We start from the raw sequence: 19,352 nt of genomic DNA on the forward strand, positions 1-19,352 counted from the left end.
TTGCTGATACAGCCCTGGAGTTATCTCCGCTCTCTTATCACTACTGGTTAAAACTTATTACTTGTAGTATAAACGTAATATTTGTTTAGTGATCAAAAAGTTGTATTATTATATAGATGTATACACACGTCCTCTTAATTATCGTTGTGCAATATTTTTAAAATTATTTGAGAAAATTGGAAAGACTACATTTTTTACCTGTAGGCCTACATGATTTAAAAAATAAACATTTATGTGCCAAAAAGGTGATGGATAAACAGTGTATATGGGAGTGTTCTGTCCAATCAATATTTTGCCTTGATGGCTGTCTTATAATTCTTTATGTGTACCTTGAAATCAAGAACAAAGCATACAATAATAATGTGAATAATTAATTATTATTGAGACTGGGTTCACCAAAGATTTGTCTAAGTAAGAGTGAGATATGAGAGTGAATTTTATGAGACATATAGTTGATTGTTGATTGTATCAAACTCTTCCTTTCTCAACTAGATAATCCTGTATAGAAACAAACACTTATTATTATCAAAATAACTATCATACTTTATGAAGCAATAGCAAGGAGTATAGTTTTTATCCAACATTATTCCAAGAATTAACATATACCCAGAGAAATGGAGAAGCTGTATGTATGAGAGTATTTTATCCTATCAATCAACCTTCAGTTTTGTCTTCTCATCATAAACAATGGCAATCTCCAATATAAATATTGTTGAAAGAGGGTTCACTATTTCTTTTAACCAAGTAAGAGTGAAATATGATAGTGGATTTAAAGGCACTTGTTATTTTTTATTCTGAGATTTGTCGAATCCATGTGTTTCGCAAGAGTGGTAATCCTGAATATAGAGAAAGCAATTGTAACTCTTTTTACAAAAATTGTTAAATTGTATGAATCATTTTCAGATAAATGAATTTTGATGGGAGTGAATAGAATACTTCTTTTATGAAATCTGCTTTTCACTATTCTATTGTTTCCTTGGTTCTGGTGACACAATAGTCTACAGCTTGTTTGTTGAAAAGTTTGTTTAAGATGTTATCACAAGACCTGTGATAGTCTTCTGTTTCACTATGCTCTATTGGCCTACACCACTGATAATTCTCATCATAACAGAGCACACCAAACAGTAAGTGTATTTTTATTTATAAGTTATGAATTTATTTACAGATAGGTAGTTGGTATACAAATATTACAATGAATATTACTGTAGGTGTGTAGTGATGGGACACATTAGGAATTTCTCTTATACGGTAAAGGATTTTGGAGATTTTTTTAATTTTTGACGTTAATAATTTATTATAGATACAAGTGAAAAGTGAAGTATTTTAAGTCCATTTTTGAAACAGCTGTTTCTTTAAACTAATCAGATTTTTCAACTTTTTTTAAAAAGGTCTCTTCCAACACAACTGAAATCTTGAGTGCTGGGAAGTCAATTTTAGAACAATCTATGCACTATATAGTGTTATATAGTCAATGTTAGTACCTTTTAGTCCTAGGGCCAAAAATAATCAGGAAGTTTGGAGGTGGGTAGCTGTCTATTTGGGGTTTTTCCAGTACAATGCAATGAAACTATAAAAATAAAAACATATATCTATCAAGAAAAAGAGAAAGCCGGTAGGTTATTATTCATTTTTATTCTTAAATTCATATATATAAATATGAATTAGAATTTTTTAACCACTTTCTTTTCAAATAAAATGTCAAAGTAATCAAAGACAATTTTGTTTCTTCTTTGGTTATAATGTTCAGTTTAACGGAAGCTAACAAGGACCCAGTTCGCCTATTGGGTATGATTATGATTGGAGTGTCCAATCAAAATCGATCACCATCCCATGTTTTATACATATTTACCATCTTGTTTGAAACAGTATAAGTGTAAATATATGTTTCAAGTGTTATTTGACATTTTTATTTACTCTCCACAAAGTTTTGTTCCATTTGGTTTGTAATTCATTAATTCAGAGTTGCATTTAATTCTGAAAAATATTTGAATTGACAATTATTTTTCTATAAACAATAATTTTATTTCCCATCTAATTTCTATTTTTATTTCAGGGAAAGTATTTACCCCACTCACTATGATCCTGAGGACGGAGAGACGTTCGACTTCATCGTTGTGGGGGCTGGGTCTGCGGGGTCGGTGGTGGCCAATCGTCTGACGGAGCCTTCTGATTGGTCAGTCCTGGTCATCGAGGCTGGATACGACCCTCCACTACCCTCAGACATGCCTGTGCTCTTCCCGTGGCTGCAGGAAACTGAGATAGATTGGAGGTACAAGACTGAACCGGGATTTGGACACTGTCTCGGTATGGAGGACCAGAGGTGTTACTGGCCGAGAGGAAAGGTACTTGGTGGAACAAGTGTGATTAACTTCATGATCTATGTAAGGGGCAATGCAAAGGATTACGATGGGTGGGCGAGAGATGGTAATGTAGGATGGGCGTACGAAGACGTTCTCCCCTACTTCAAGAAGTCCGAAGATATAAGAGCTGAAGAGGTCTTGGACACCCCGGGTTATGAATATTACCATGGCAAAGGTGGTTATTTGAAAGTAGAAACATGGGAAAAGGAAGAAGTTCAACCCTTGGTCGATCATTTCATCAGTGGAATGCATGAAATAGGACACAATCTAAACAAGGATTGTAACGGTGCAACACAAACCGGATATGCAACATTGCAAGCGACTCAGGAAGACGGAAGACGGTGTAATACTGCCAAAGCGTTCTTAGCACCGATCAAAAAAAGAAATAATTTAAAAATATGCAAAGGTGCTCTGGCTACTAAAATATTGATAAGTGAAGACAGAAAAACCGCTTCTGGTATTGAGTTTACAAACAGAAATGGTGTATCGTTAAAAGTATTTGCTCGGAAGGAGGTGATTTTGTCTGCTGGAGCTGTTAACAGTCCACAACTGTTGATGTTGTCTGGGATTGGTCCAAGAAAACATTTAGAGGAGCACAACATCACAGTGGTTCAAGATTTACCAGTCGGAGAAAACTTACAAGACCACGTTCTAACATATGGAATGGTCATTACACTCAACTACACAAAACCTGATGAAGGAGTAGTGGCAGCGTTCTTAAAGTACGTATTTAAAAAACAAACCCATCTGTCCGGATTCGGCCTCGGTTCTCTGACAGCATTTATTGACTTGATTGACAACGATGACAATCCAGACATTCAAATGTATTTTGTCGATTTCTCCCAGGATTTCCCAGGTTTAAAAAGAATTTTATCCGACACGGGTCTCCGGGAAGATATAAGAGATCAGTATGCAAAACTTCACTCTGAATCGTACATAGTTCTTGTTCTCACTTCATTGCTCAATCCGTACAGTAAGGGAAGAATTTCATTGAAATCTAAAGACCCCACGATGCAACCTAAAATAGAAGCTGGGTATTTCTCTAATTACAAAGACATCCAGACACTTCTGACCTCCTATGATATAGCGACAAGTTTGGTAGAAACAACCGGCCTTAGGAGAGTCAACGCAGAGCTACATGAAATTAACGTCCCAGAGTGTAATAGATATCCATTTGCTTCAATAGCATATAGAGACTGTTCTCTTAGATATTTGACAGCAACAACTTACCATCCAAGTGGCACGTGCAAGATGGGTCCTGCAAGCTCTTCAGATTCAGTGGTCGATCCATACCTCAGGGTTAAGGGTGTCAACAATCTGCGGGTGATTGATGCATCTATCATGCCTAATATTGTAAGGGGTAACATCAATGCTCCGGTTATTATGATAGCTGAAAAAGGATCCGATCTCATTAAACAAACGTGGTTGCCAAAAAGTGATTAGAAATTGTGTAGTTATTTTATCACCTTATGGTATGTTTTGAAACCTTAAATAATTGAAACATGAATGTAAAATATAAAATAATATTAATTTTCATATTTTTTTTAATAAAGCTCTAAAAAATGTTTGTCCGATGTGTTGTTGCGATATGATTTAAAAAGTTTGTCAGGTTAAGTGTAAGAGAGGGCCATGTGGCCCTAACTTTGCCTGGTAAAATAAAGAATTTTTCAATTCATTTCATTTTAAAAATGGAGCTATTACGTTAAATATCAAACCAAATTTTGCAACAAGAATCAAGAGCGTTAAAAATAAACTACAAACTTTCATTGAATTTCAAAGTGTTTTTGGTAACAGGAGATAAAAAGCATGAACAATTCTGAAATCACATATGAACAAAAATATTTAACTACTACTCTTCAATCATGGTTTTTTGTCGTCTATTTATGCCAATTTCAATTTTATGTCGGTTATGATATGTTAAATTGTTTCATACAATACAGAAGTGGAAAAATTAATTTGATGTGAGGAATGGGTATCTAATCATAATCACAACGGATAAAACACAAAATGGATTTAAATGCTTCTCTCTTGTTAGGCAACTGTATACCATAATGATATCCATAAGATGCCAGAATCCCATAAACTACATACAATATAAGAGCAAGCAAGCAATATAAGAACAATTTTTTTGCTTGCCGATATGTTTGCTTGGCACGTTTTATTTGTGTTTATTTTCTTTATACATCAGTTGTAGATGTTCTGTATCTGTATTCTGTACCACGAATACTAGAAAAAATACCGTATGGATCATAAACATGAACAAATGACGTTTTTGGCCCGAAAATAAGCATTATTTAACATTGCTTAAATGGAACTGCCAAAACATATGTTCAATGCTATTAATTAGCATTGACTTTATATCTACATGTAGATATAAAATCAATGCTATTAGTATAGGATTGTTACTGTTCAATGAAATGGCGACCATACATTGTAGCATAGATAAAACATAGTCTATGATTGTAGGTATTTTAAGCAAGTATGAATGGAGATGAGTGGCGCGATCTTGTAGTCTTGTTAGTGACTAAGGCCGACATTCCTTAGACACAGCTGTTAATTAATAGCCCATAGACCTACAGCTAATGGCAACTAAGGGACCTACAGTTTATAGTGGAATCCGAACCACATTTTTCCTTGGTATATACGAATTGGTCTAATTATCAGGATAGTACTGTGGATGTCGTAGTACTCACTCGTGCGGACGTTAGTCCACACCAGGGAGTATCGCATCCACAGTGCATGCCTATAAATATCCACAATTCGTGACCTCCTAGTACAGTAGCTGGATTACAGGACGACGCCACCCGTGATTCGGGCCAACAACGTCATTTGTTTATGTTTATGATCCATACCGGTATTTTTCTAGTATTCGTGTTCTGTACCAATAAAAATCTTCAACTAGATGGGTTGAAAACAATTAAAAATCCAACACTGGACTTGAAGTTACAAAATAAAAATAAATCAATGTACAGTAGCTGTTTTTAAATAAATAAGTTTTAAGTGTCATTTTTTAAGTTAACGAACTCGAGGAACACTTGTTCGAGTTAAAATGTGAACAGTATTATGAATCATAGCATAGTAGTATCTCGATTATTGTTTTACTGATGAAGAAGAGGTGCATACTTGTACTTACAATGATTAAAAAAATAGGTATTATTACAGAGCTATACGACTCCTACCTAATTCCTGATTATTGTTGTACGGTTTTGTTTCTTGAGTTTTTGGCTGTTTAGCAGCTTTTCCAGACGTTAGTGCAGAATTGTTGTGGCATAGATTTGGTCACGAGATGGTCACGTGGTTATGGGCAGACTTATATCATGTAGATGTGGGCTTAAATCTTACAAAACACCAATGTTTTAATAATGCATTAATATGATGACTCCAAATTAGGTCCAGAGTAGCTCTCTCTAGAAAATAAAAAAATCTTTTAATTTCACGTGAGGAGAATTTGTTTAATCATCGGAGAAAACATCAAATTCATCGTTGTATAATTTTATCATACAATAATTAATATTAAAAGCGTAATGCGTCAAAGATTTTTTGACTTTTGACTGTAAGGCTGATTAGATAATGTTCATCCATAACTATTGATTACCATACTGTAAGGAACACAACTGATTATTAAAAGCTGAAGATTTATGTTTGTTGAATTTTAGTACAATTTATAAACCACTCATGATTGTGACCCTGATGAAAAATATGAATGAAATACTATGTTTTCCGTAATAGTTTAATGATATAATAACAAAATCAAAGCGCTATGACCCACAGCTTCATGCACCAAACCTTTGGCTACCAATTGTATCCTGAATGTTCTAGATTTTGAAAAAAGTTTGATTTTATTTTAGGTTATGTTTGATTGTTTGACTTAGTTAGTTGTTTGGTTATGTTGTGTTGTTGTTATTGTTTTACCAGATTCAGGTTTCAAAGAGAAATGAAAGGAATTGATATAAATCTCTAAGTAGAATGGAAAAAAATGCATCGTAATTAAGTAATAAACATGGAAAAGAATAATCTACTATTTGTGTTAGACAAATTAGCTCATACAGACATTAAAGGTAAGCTTAGAACAACTAAGTTATGGTACCACTGAAGAAAATAACAAAACTGTGTAGGCATATGTTTACAGAACTATATGGGGGTACACTTCCATATCTGTTGGCACAAACAACCGAATGAGTAATATTTATTATTCGATTGTTTAATTTGATATATCGTTTGATTAGTTAGGTTAGGTTAACCACAGAAAACGTACTACTATAACCCAGAATGCCAACCGCATGGTAAAAAGCATTAAGCGGTTTGAGAGAGCTTTGCCTGTCAATCCGTAGGCAGCGCCACCAGCGTTGCTATGCTATTGCATGGCAACGCTGGTGGCGCTGCCTACGGATTGACAGGCAAAGCTCTCTCAAACTGCTTAGTGCTTTTTACCATGCGGTTGGCATTCTGGGTATAGTAGTACATTTTCTGTGGGTTAACCTTACCTAGCTATAACCAAACGATATATCGAATGATCAATATATCGATCGATATTTTCATTCGGTTGTTTGTGCCAACAGATATGGAAGTTTACCCCTATATGGTTCCTTTCGGCTAGGCCTACTTAATAATGTACTTCTGTTTTCAATGCCTCAAATTGCTTCATTGCATCAGTTACTTATTAGGCCCTATGTTTTTTTTTTTTAGGTTTCAGTGTTATTTCAAGGAAAGATTGTAACAGATTAGGCCTAGGCCTATAATATATTTTCAAATAGTTGTTTAGCTTTCAAATTACTTTATTATAGGCCTACTTAAAATGATTTACAATACCAGCAATAGTACTGTAATCCTTTGTTGATGTTTTGGCTGTTGCTGTTAGTTTCGGTTCCTCTGAACCATCATCAGGCCTCAAGGTGTCAGGTATTCACTTCATTATCCTAAATGTCTCACACTCTCATTCTGAAAGGCTTTCTTCTAACATCACAGCTTATGCAGCGGCACTAAGTTATGGATGAGTGGTATTGCCTGTTAAAGTTAGGCTAATTAAGTTAGCGAACTGAAACATAAAAATACCATTTAGCACGGGTTTATAAATGCATACAATAGGCCTTTCTTACATGGGCGTCCATCTAAATGTTCCATAATATATGGGCGTATGGAGGGTAAGAAATCTTAACCCCAGTAAAAAGGCGGTTCAGGGGTTTAGGTAACCATGGATAGGTAACCATAACTTTGTTGTGTTGCCTATTCAATCCAATGCTCGCCTGGTAATCAGAAGGTATCAGAAGGATTTAAATTCAACATCAGAATTTAATTTATGTGCTTCGACATTAGATTCAGCTGTCCTTTATAATTAATTGCTCTTGTTATAAATGTACCACACACCCTGGTGTATTGGAATTGTAAAAACCCAATCTAATCTGATGCACTATGCCTGTTTCAGGTATTGCCGGCAACATTGACGAGGCTTTTAAAGATACTCAACAAACGTTAGAAGAAGCTGTTCCTAACGTATTCACACTTTCAGAGTTGCAGCATTTAACAAAAAGTGAAAAATTTACAATTAATGATCATACCAGGTAATTTTTTCTTGCTCCCAATAAAATCATTTATGTTTTACTAGTTTGTCAATTGTAACAGTCTATGATAGACTCTCCACATTATCATGCTATACCTACTATACCATTTTTTAGACATTTAGATTTGTTTATTTTGCTTCAGCTATGAAAAGTTCATCTTCTTGAGCCTAGAATGTCTGCTAAGGCTGAAGGGATGCCTGGAGAGGGAGAAAGACGAGACAGGGCAGTTATTGAGTGTCGCCCACCAGAGGTCAGTGAGGTTGTTGTTGGATCACATCGTAAACTTGGGCGTCTGGCCGAACTTACTCCCGGGAGTGAGCCCTCCTGTCAACCTCGGTGCTGGCAGTGACTTGCAGAACTCACTCTCTGATTTTGAGGTTGGTTTATATATATTAGCAGAGTACCAGTCCTTCATACAAGGTTGGCGTATGAGTATAAAATGCTTATTGCATTTGTGCAGTTAAAACAACTGTCAAAATTCTTCGATTCCTTTTAAATATGAATACTCATAAGGTTAACATGGGAAACTCTTGAGCCACTGGGGCAGAGTCCCGAAGGATTTATGAGATAAGAATATGTCTATATGTTAATCGGGAATGTGAGCTATCATCATGGCAAATTTCAACCCAATCCGACCAGTAGTTAATGCGTGATTGAACTTTAAAAAAAACCAAGAAACAATTTTAAAAGAGATTTAAGCTGAATATCCTATTATGTCATTACGTTGACACCAAACTGTGTGCTTAGTAATAAGTATGGTTGGTGAAATCATGATACAAGCGTATGTTTGTGATTTTCAAAACCAGCTGCTAATACATTATTTTATGTTTTTCAGAAATACAAATGCCTCTGCCTGGTCACTTCAGGGCTTGTTGAGCTTTACCACAACGACACACTCCATGGCATCATACTGCCTCAGTTCCTCACAGCTCTTATGTGCAGCCTTTGTCAACTGACCATGGTGCCGCTGAAGAAGTCCTCAGATACTTACCTTCAGCTGCAGAAGGAGCGTCTTGTCTACCAACACCATCTAGACAACGTGTTGAACAAACTCTACCAGCCGATGGTCATCAAAGAGTTGATGATTATTGAGGGAAACCGAGTAGGTGAAAATCGATTTTGGATTTTTGTTCACTTTGACATTTTTTTCATACTTTTAACATTGTAACATCGGTATTGAGAATAAATAATCAAAAGTCAATACCAATACCAATACACGTGCCTGAGAAGACTGTGCGATCCAAAATTTTACGCTTTTTCTGATAAACAATCTAACATTTCTGTCACCACGGTAGATGATACATTGTCTTCCAGGAGAAAATTGAATTTTGCCTCGACCGCAGATGACGATGATAGTGTCTATCAATATTAAATGTAAATCAGTATTATCATGATAGTGCTACAGGTATTTAAATATTTGTGTATGTGTACCGTTTTCATGGTAGTGTCATGCTTGTTTTAATTGTGTTATTGACAAGTTGAAAGCTTTGAAAATGTTGTCTTCATTACAAAACATGTTTAAGCTACTGAGCATGCTTAATCTTTGGACAATTTGACAGAGGTACGTAAAACCTATTACTGCGATAAAAGTTTACACGACTGCGGGAGATGTTCATGATTTTGCTGGAGGTGGTAAACGATGATGATGTAAACGACCACCAAAGATGATCATGATTTGGCCGCGATATCTTAAGACGATGATGATGGATGATGTTCCCATTACTGCTGAGTAATGTTCAGGATTTTTCCGCGACCGCAGAAGACAATGGATGATGTTTTGTTGGCCTAGAAAGAAATTCAGGCTTTTGCAGTGATCGCGGAAGTGGATGAAATGAAAATGGACTCTAAATGTGTGGGAGATGATCAGGTTATTCACTTCAAGCTGAGCTTGGTCGAAAATATAAGGCTGGCACACGTCTAGTTATATATTATAAAAAATTTTAATTTTGACATTTGTTTGTAGAATTTGTATTTACTTTTGATATATGGCATTGATATTTGTCTAGAAAGGGTTTACATTTGAATTGACTAGTTCAAATTTCTCACTGTTGCTTTAATTTTTTCTTTACTTAAAAAATACCCATTACCCAAAAACATTGTTGTTCCTAAAACATAAAAAACGTAAACCTAATTAAAATAGTTTATAATTCTCGTTTTCTGATTATTTACCCTCCCCTTACTTTCACAGAAGAGTCCAAAGTGGCTAAAGCAAGGTGTTGGTAGACTGTTGACGCAGCAGTTACATCGACCTCATGGTGTGTTGGCAACACTGAATGCTGTGAGAGATGCTGCCAACTATGCAGCACCAAATACCTCGACCCACCTTGAGTCTGTCGCTAGAGTCATTACTGCCTCTCCGGCTCTCAATGTTATCTGTCCTCAGGTTGGTGGCGATTTCTTTTGTTTGCTTTATGTCTTTCAAAGCTGTTGCATTTTTTATCTTTTTTGTATGAACTGTCCTAACAATTTTCTTCTCACTACAATGTTGGACTGTCCTTAAAAGTATCAATAAATATTTGGGAACTAATAATATTGCTTGGAATCAAAGCAGCAAGTTACAGGACAAGCACTTACTCATTGTCTGCTAAAAATTAAAAAGCAAAACCCAAAAGATCGGCAAAGTTTCAAAAAGTAAATATACTGTTAGAACAAATTTCAAGATCCATTTTAATAAAATCAACAAAATTCTATTTGAACTTAAGAGTTAAACAGCATTACTAATTGATTATATTCTCTACTACTTTATGCATGATTGTTTTTTTCATATTATTTAATTTGTCCCTTGGTTTGGATACATTTTATACTTCAAGCATAATTAGAGCTGCAGTATAGTCTGAAAATCCTAAAGAGTTAGGCCTACATAAAGTGGTGTCTATTAATGCAATTTTCACTATGTTATAACCAATTCCATTTGAAATTAAGTGAAATTTATTTAATACTTTCTCCCCAGATTCTTGAGGTGTTGGACTCAAAGGAGGCAGAAATCATCAAAGTTGGAGTGATTTGTGTCAAAACACTTCACAGCCGAGATCCTGTTGCGTGTGAATCTCACTTACTGCAGCCAATCACAAGACCTCTCCTGAATGCTGCGTCTGAACAAGAAGTCACCGTTAGTCTCCAAAGACTTCACAAGTGTTTTTCTGTCCCAGCCAGTGATCTATGGTGTCTTTCAGTGGAGCTTCTCACACCTTACATCCATGTTTTGTTCTCTCTCTACACCAAAGTCTACCAAAGTGTATCGTCCGTTCGTCAAACTGTCGAAGATTTAGTATGGAGATTTTTATCGAAATGCAAAGAACCTATGTTGAACGTCATTTTACGTTGTCTTTTATACCGAGAAAGAGTTGGTGGGGTACATATTAAGGACGGTTTGGAATTTGTTTTCGGAGATGATGGAGGCGTGAAACATATTGAATCAGATGTGGAACACTCTTTAGAGGAGTTCGGAGATTGTTTGATGATACTGTTGGAGAGAAGAGATAACTCTGGTATGTTGGGGAACAAACTTTTTACAACACTTCTTGAATTTTCCTCTGAGAAAAAAGAGTGCACCATTGATGGATTCGAACAACAACTGCTCACTTTGAAACTACTCGCTGTGCTTTCAGAAAACGCAGAAGTGCAAAAGAGTTTAAGCATGAATCCACAACCTGTTGTGAACTTTTTGAAAACAATGATCGAAAGGCATTCACACCATGAAGAAAATGTGGAAATTATCTGTCTGGTTTTGGTTGTTCTGAATGTGATTCTCAACGATAGCATTCATTCTAAATCGGTTAACTGGAAATTTTTCAGTCCACTTGAAGAACCGCTGTCAAAGCTTAAAGGTGAAGCCAAAAGTGTCGAACTACAGATGTTGGCTGAAGAGGCGTATGAAGTGATAACATCTAGGGGTGTTGTTAGATCTAAAAGTAAAATTACAAGTAATCAGAAAACACCGCAAAATAAACCGTCAGAAATTAAAAGTGCTGCAGCGGAAAAAGATCTATTCAGAGAGGCCCTGAGGGACTCATGTGATCCACTACTTCCTGTTAGAGGACATGCTCTTATACAACTCGGAAAACTTCTGGCCTCTGGTGACAAACTGGCAAAAGTAAAAAAGGATCAGATCTTATGCATTTTTCAGGTATGTGAAATGGGTCGGTTTCTTTTAAGTTTCCATCTTATAATAATGAAATAATGAGTTTATTCCTTCAAAACAAATAAATACAAAATAATACAATCACTTGGAACTAAGTTGCCACATTATCCAGTAATCGTGGTAATGAAATAAATCTTGAATGAAGATTGTTAGCTGAACTTAAAAAAGGTATTCTCGTCCCTTTTATTTCCAAACATTGGCTAGTGCAGCATCGGCTTAGTCAATTAACATTGCCATAGCTAAAGTAGTATATTTACTGCCATACACCCTTTTGTTATTTATTGATTTAACAATACAACAGTTAAGTGAAGTATTTAACACTCAGGAAAATATACTAATCTTGCAAAAGATGAATCAGGGATGGCAGAATTACCCACGAACCCTTAAATACCTTGGACCAGTTTTCAATCCACCAAATTCATTATTCAAATCTAAAGATTATTTAAAAGTAGTTACTGTCTGGATCCTGTATCAGGTCAATATAAATTGGTTAAAAATTGTGTAACCTGTACAATTTTGAGATAGTGAATTTACATTGTATACAGGCCTTTATGTACCACAAACATACCTCAACGTTCTGAATTCATACATCTATGAAAATGTATCTTATGTTTCAGGAAAATTTAAAAGAAGAAGACTCATTCCTTTATCTCAGTGCCATTGAAGGCCTGTCTATCGCCGCTGCTGAATTCCCAGACAGTGTCATTTTGTCGTTGACTGAACAGTTCAGCCGTCGGACTCTGAAGCCGGAGACTAGAATGAAAGTGGGCGAGGCCTTAGTAAGAGTCATCAAGATGCTAGGTAAGTTCAAATCATGTTTCAAATTGTGTAGTTTCTACGAGGACCATCCGGAAAGTAACAGACATTTCGCATTGGTGCTATCACCGCCAATTTTGTATCAAAGCCTTCCTACACTCATGACGTATCCAGCTACGGTAATGTGAGCGTCATTTCTCTCGTACTTTGTCTGTATTGGATTGTTAAAATGAGCGCTGCCATTGCACTTTCCCATCATTTGTGAGGTGGGCTATGTGCTCAAATTGTTTTTAGAAATTTTACCCGCCGATTGATATTTTTATTGTCTTGTCATGTTTGGGATTTTTATGGCAAAGGAGTAATGAGTGAAGACAGAGTAAGGAGTTGTGCATAGACTTAAAAAAAACTTAACACTTTTTTTCCGCTTTTGTTGTAGTCTTCGTGGAATATCAGTGTCTGTTGGTGTGATCATCTGTTAAGATTTTTGGATACCACTGGGCAGAAAAATTGTGGTGACCAAGTTATTTAAGGCGGTTTTATGAACCAAACTTGTAAAATTTGGAGAAAATGTTCCTATAGTTCCATAATTATTGTAAAACTGTGATTTTCACAGATTTTGTCATTGAATTTCCTTACCAGTTCAACACAGGCCTAACACTACGGTCCTGATCGTGAACATTAGTTAACTAAAATTTTTAAAGTTAATTATTTTTAAAGTTTGCAGTTGAGGGAGAAGCCTATTTAACATATGGTTTTAAACGAACCAATGAGAACCGTGCGGTGTTGCCAAATCTAATAATACCAGCTGATTTGAAAATATTGCTTAGTATATATTTTAATTAGTGTTGTCAATGGGCAATGTGGCAACTTCGCACTAGCCTTGTCTTGTGTGATTGGCTGCCACCAACTGCAAACTTTCGCGGTCCCGACTTAAGTGATAAATTTCAATTAGCTTTTCATCTTTGCCAACAAAAATCTGACCACAGAGCACATCTAAATACTGGCAGGAGTTGCAATTGAAGCCCTAATTTTAACACTCCACTGCAGACAAGTACGAGAGATATGATACGCACAAGTACGTAGCTGGATTTGCACTGAGTGTAAGAACACTCTGGTGCTAAGGTGGCAGCGATAATTGCACTGCTTCAAGCGGTGCCTCATTTCCCATGACCTATCAAAAGTACTCTTGTGACCCACTAGTAGGTCGCAACCCACAGTTTGGGTAACGCTAGCTTTAAAAAAACTATTTGAACAACATTTGATCTTTAAATTCTGTATTTTACCTCAATACCTCTATGTATTGATAGTTTTACAAATATTCAATATTTATTGCCTAATTGTTTACCTGATACTACTGCATAATCTATAATATTAAAACAAAACAGGGTTTTTTTATTTCACGATTCTGAATCAACCACTTGACGGATTTTCATGATTTTTGTGTTGAAAGAAAGATAATTTTGAGAACTAGGGAATGTCGAAGCCATAATTTTAGTTAAGGGTTTCAGTTTTTTAGTAATTAAGTTTTAATTTTTAAAAAGTCTAGCAGCCGACGCTAGCAATTTAAAGTATTTTCAATGCTGGTTTAACTAACAGCTGGTTTATAACTGTCATTGAAATGTTTATGTTACGAGTTGTTTGTTTACAAAAATATTGTTCGTTGGTGTTTGCCTACATACTATTTCACTTTAAAATGTAGGTAGTTTTCCCCTACCGTGAAGGATCTGCGTTATCACTGTTATCAGAAATGTGTTATTTTGAACTAAACATCTCAAACACTTGAGTTTAATCAAGTTTTGTCGTAAATGCAATCTGTGAAAGTATGCATTGCAAATTTCAACTCATATTTGGGAAATATTTGTTCAGCAGTTTATCGCTTAATTGTTTAAGATATAAGTGGTTTACGTGTTGATACTTCTTTTTCTATATGTTTGAATGTGAGTATGTCGGCATACTAAAATTTTGGTTAGTAATGAATGCGTCAATCGGTGTAGTAGGTCTCTATAAAACTGTCAAATAAACTGCAGGGTGCAGCAGAAACCAAAGTCAACTCATACCATACCAACTATCCCAGTAGTACCGATGATTCAGAAACTTGGGCACTGACCAAAGAACCGAAAAACCTTAATGCTGGGTTAGATAATAAAGTGCAGAGAAAATATACAGACCAGTTCAAGATAACGGCCCGGAGGTCGAAATAAAAAAGAACAGAGAGCTAAGAGAAATATGTTAACACCCAAATATAGGGATGCTTTCCAGAAGTAGGTAACGCTTGGATGGACAGGCATAAACTTTTAAAAAGTATATTCCAAGGAGTACCACACGATAGACGGGAAATATCAAGTTAACTTATGAAATGCATCCTCAGACTGGGATCTAAATTTTGAAGAGGCAGGTGGTAGAAGAGAACCCTCATAAAAGTTTCAGTGGTCACGGAGGTAAGATAAGGTATGGTAAGTACATAAGTAGTACAGTATGCAATTGGAGGTAGCATGTAGTACTCTACTCAAAACCAGTGCGAATCAGTCGCCAATCTCACTTCAAGATTTTTCAAATTGACACAAATGCTGTTTTATGGTAAAATTATCGGATTTAAAATGCATATCCCCATATTTTAGGTCTATAATCGAATGGAATAAATAGGTGGTCACGTTACATTTGTTTATAAGGTGATCTTCCCCATTAAAACTGCCAGAATTTGTGTCAATGCGTGTAAACTAGATGTTCTGAATTATTCCGTTTTAGTTGACAACTCGAATCCCGTACGTAAGATGGGCCACCAGCTCGTAAATGTTAAAATTGTTTTCCAATAAAGGGTTTATCCCTTTAAAAGCCTTGACGTTTATTTTGCAGGAGATTTGATACCGGTTTACAAAAGTGAACTGATCAACACTTTCCTTTCCGGGACAAGAGACGATGACTTCCTAGTACGAGCCTCAAGTCTCTCTAACCTTGGAGAACTGTGTAGAGTGTTGGGGTTCCGGGTGGGACCCATCATAGCTGAGGTAGGGAATGTCACACTTATAGTAGAAGTTGAAAGTTAATCATAATATGGTAGGTGGAGTTTGAATAAGTCAGAAGCTTGACCAATTATGAACATGAACCAAACCAAGTTTGTAAATATTTTTTTACCTACGACTGTTTTTTTAGAGTAGCCATTTCAGTTCAGTTCTTAGAATTCAAAAGTTTCACTTAACAGCATTGAGAGAGAAGAAGTAAAGTTGTAATGATTTGAATTTCACTTATCAGCTGTCAAGTTAATTTAATTGTTGAGTGTTGCAAGTGTTTGGCACAATGTTTCGTTGCATCACTGTTAGTGACAATGAGAGGTTATAAACGAAAACACAACCTCTCTTAGAAGTTATGAGTAGTGATTTTTAGTAATTAAAACACTGTTGTAGGTAAAAAGTAGTGTACGCAACTCGCGTAAATAGTGTTAACGACACTCGTAGAAGTTTTTAAGGCACTCGCCAAGGCTCGTTCCTTAAATTTTCTACTTGTGTTGTTAACACTATCTTTGCGAAATCGTTGCGTAAACTACTATAACACGTTTTTCATGCTGAAATTGTTTGTAAACTTTCCAAGGTTTTAAACGATTCCAAATAAATGCCTGGGTTTTAAAATGATTGTAACATTGGAACAGTTGTTCAAAGTGAAGTGAGCAGTAACCAGTTACTCAATTAGTTCTTTTGTAGGGAAAGTGGAATGATAAATTTACTTTTTGAAGTAGTCTTACATTAGGAGAAAGGAAAATATCAGAGTTATATAACTTGTCACTTTATACTGTGTATCTATGTGCCTGTGGATTTTTATTATCTCAAGTTAAGCTCTCTAAACTTCTCGTAGAACTACACTATTGGTCTTTTTTTTTACTGTCAGCTTAATTGTTACAATTTTTTTGATCTATGTTATTGTTTGTTTTTGCATCGTAGGTTTTGATGTGTGTTCGCTGTATAGCCCAGTCTGATCCGTCTGTTGAGGTTCGTAGGGCTGCAGTCATGCTTGTCTCTTTGCTACTGAAAGGACTAGAAAAAGATGTTCTCACAGTGAGTACTGCACTACTTCATTTTTAAATTCTTTTAACTTAGTCATTATGTCATAGGTCCCAAAGTGTTCATTTCAATTTTGTATTCATTATAATCAAAGGATGTGTTAAAGGACATTTCTACTTCTTGTAAAAAAACTGCAAAAGTACCATAATTGAAATGGTTCACAATGAGAAAGAACAAATTTGTTCTTTAACCCTCTGAGTGTCCCTTATTTTGGCCTTAATGTCTGCCTATTTTTTGCTCATTTGCAAGGTTTTATTAAAACGGATCTGAGAAGCTTGAAAACAATGTTAATTATACTGTTCTATATACCATTTTGTTTGGAAAATCATGGGCTTCAATATTATACATAGAACATAAGAAACATTTGTTTCAAAAAAATTTTTTAGGTAAAAAAAATTTTGGAAAATTAAAAAAAAAATAAGTTTGCGCTCAATGAAATTGTATAAATTATAGGCCTATAAATATTTGAAAATAGCCACTTTGTTCTAAATTTTATGAGGATTACAAATATATAATAATATAAGGAAGTAGATTTGCAAATAAATAAGTTATGGGCAAAAAACTGATTTCAGTACATAGCGTTTAGCTAAGAATGCATAGCCTAACCATAGCTAGGAATCTGGCTGATAATTTACATCAATATCACTACCTACTTCTTCAGGATCATCAACCAGCCCTTCAAAATCACTTAAATCTTCTTATAATGCACCACGTATATCACTACTTTTGATTTTTAACACTAAAACAATGATAAACGTAATAAAACACATCAGTCATCGGTCCGAGGATAACCAAGCTGTTTGCAAATACGCACGTCAGCTGTCTGCTGCAATATTTTTGGAACTAAAATGAATAGCGCTTAGAGACAGACCTCCGGAGAAAGCTCTGAATCTGTAAAATAAAACGATACCTAACTCGATCCAGTTCAATCCGATTTTGTCAGTCATAGAGCCTTCGCCGTAAACAGTGTTTGTGAGTCGCTGCAGCGACATAAAACACTACACAAAGTGTGTTATGTGTCGCTGCAGCGACAAATAACACTCGGAGGGTTAAGTTTCGTACTCCAATGGTATAGACAAGTTAGTTCTAAAATTTACATCATAGGATCACTGTGACTATAATTAAATCTGATATAACTTTTGTTGGGTGTTAAAAAAAAAACTTGAAAAAAATACTGCAGTAACTTAGTTCCTTTGCAACCCTAACTACTTCACTGTTTATGTTCAATCTTCAAGAAATTCTCATTTGAGTAATTTGATGTATCTTATTATCTGATCGTGATAGAGGTAATCAAAGATACAGTAATTGAAACCTAGGAACTAGGAAGGGTGTTTTTTAAGTAAGGGCCATTCGTGCATAAAGCTCCGTACTTTGATGTACGCCACAATGAGGTGCCATGCCACTTGCTGACATAATTTATAAACAGATTTGCACTATTTTCAAACTCTCTAACCTATTTCTGCATTCTTCCCTCCCCTCAATGCATTCAGTCATGTGGCGATGAGTGTCTGAATCGGATTGTTTCTTGCAGTCAAAAAACTTATCAGTGACTTTATCCTGCACATATGGTGGAAGATTAAATAATTTTTAAAAATGTCGAGACCTAGCATACACAGTAGCCACCTCCATCACTGAAATAGTGCGATTCTATTCCCAAATAATGTCGGTTAGCGGCGCACCGTCTCATTGCAGCTTACACGCTAACTACGAAGCTATATGCACAAATGGCTGTTTTATAAAACACACCTCATACAATTCTTCCTGAAACCCCAAGTATACTCATCCCTCCCCTTTTCAGGTTTTGCAAGATGTGTTGTTAGAACTTTACCACACTCTGAAGCACATTTACAACAATGACCGAGACGATGTGACGAGACTTCACGCACAACTAGCTCTGGAGGAACTCAACGCTAGCACCTTGATGTTTCTTTTCCCCAAACCACAACTGACCAAACAGATATTTGTACTGGATCCACCCTCCTGATAAACAATTTGGTAACATTATGTCTTTATCAATTAAACCTCGTCATACTTGGCAATCCCTTGGCTCCCAGGTCTTTACAAATATTCCCATACAGAAATCAGACTAAAAGATACTCTAATAAAGTAGTGAAATAAGATCTTATCCACCCATCAGCCCCGTATTCTCAACTATTTGCCTAGGTTAGTTGTCCACTACTAGGAAAATTTATTAGTTGATGAAAGATAACTTATCCCCCCAAGTTAGTTATATTTAATTTAATGATAATTTTGCTGTGATCGCGGAAGACAATGATGTCTACAAGACCGTGTACTATGTTCAGACGTTTGCTGCAATCGCGGAAGGTGGTTATGATGTTTCTGATAAATCGATTATTGAGTGTTCGATACGGTATATAGAGTTTGTATATGAAAAACTTCTCTAAGACTAGACGTGTTATTTGGCCAATAATATCCTAAATAACTTCTTGATCAGCATTGTACGTGTTATTAAATTTACGGAAAG

At 35.7% G+C, this 19,352-nt stretch overlaps 2 protein-coding genes across 2 annotated transcripts; both read left to right on the forward strand.

Annotated features, from left to right (window-relative positions):
- Window positions 1-1,068: 1,068 nt before the first annotated feature.
- On the forward strand, window positions 1,069-3,803 carry LOC129000480 (glucose dehydrogenase [FAD, quinone]-like). The gene is made up of 2 exons (XM_054427442.1): window positions 1,069-1,124; window positions 2,054-3,803. Exons 1-2 carry the CDS (start codon window positions 1,069-1,071, stop codon window positions 3,801-3,803), a joined length of 1,806 nt encoding a protein of 601 aa, XP_054283417.1.
- Window positions 3,804-6,262: 2,459 nt separating this feature from the next.
- LOC128999950 (transport and Golgi organization protein 6 homolog) lies at window positions 6,263-18,868 on the forward strand. Its single transcript, XM_054426741.1, has 10 exons — window positions 6,263-6,418; window positions 7,783-7,918; window positions 8,061-8,295; window positions 8,754-9,020; window positions 10,107-10,301; window positions 10,869-12,044; window positions 12,677-12,860; window positions 15,669-15,820; window positions 16,748-16,861; window positions 18,666-18,868. Exons 1-10 carry the CDS (start codon window positions 6,361-6,363, stop codon window positions 18,849-18,851), a joined length of 2,703 nt encoding a protein of 900 aa, XP_054282716.1. The 5' UTR covers window positions 6,263-6,360; the 3' UTR covers window positions 18,852-18,868.
- The last annotated feature ends 484 nt before the right edge of the window (window positions 18,869-19,352 follow it).

This window comes from Macrosteles quadrilineatus, unplaced genomic scaffold (assembly GCF_028750875.1).
Source record: "Macrosteles quadrilineatus isolate MER2022 unplaced genomic scaffold, UCM_ALF_1.0 Scaffold_8__2_contigs__length_117827958, whole genome shotgun sequence".
In the NCBI taxonomy this organism is placed as follows: Eukaryota; Metazoa; Arthropoda; class Insecta; order Hemiptera; family Cicadellidae; genus Macrosteles; species Macrosteles quadrilineatus.

Excerpts from the sequence above, each read along its gene's own strand:
- LOC128999950 (XM_054426741.1), top strand. The coding sequence starts at position 6,361 with ATGGAAAAGAATAATCTACTATTTGTGTTAGACAAATTAGCTCATACA. Across the intron at positions 12,045-12,676 it reads AGATCTTATGCATTTTTCAG|GAAAATTTAAAAGAAGAAGA; the intron begins GTATGTGAAATG and ends CTTATGTTTCAG. Across the intron at positions 12,861-15,668 it reads AAGAGTCATCAAGATGCTAG|GAGATTTGATACCGGTTTAC; the intron begins GTAAGTTCAAAT and ends TTTATTTTGCAG.
- LOC129000480 (XM_054427442.1), top strand. The coding sequence starts at position 1,069 with ATGCTCTATTGGCCTACACCACTGATAATTCTCATCATAACAGAGCAC. Across the intron at positions 1,125-2,053 it reads ATAACAGAGCACACCAAACA|GGAAAGTATTTACCCCACTC; the intron begins GTAAGTGTATTT and ends TTTTTATTTCAG.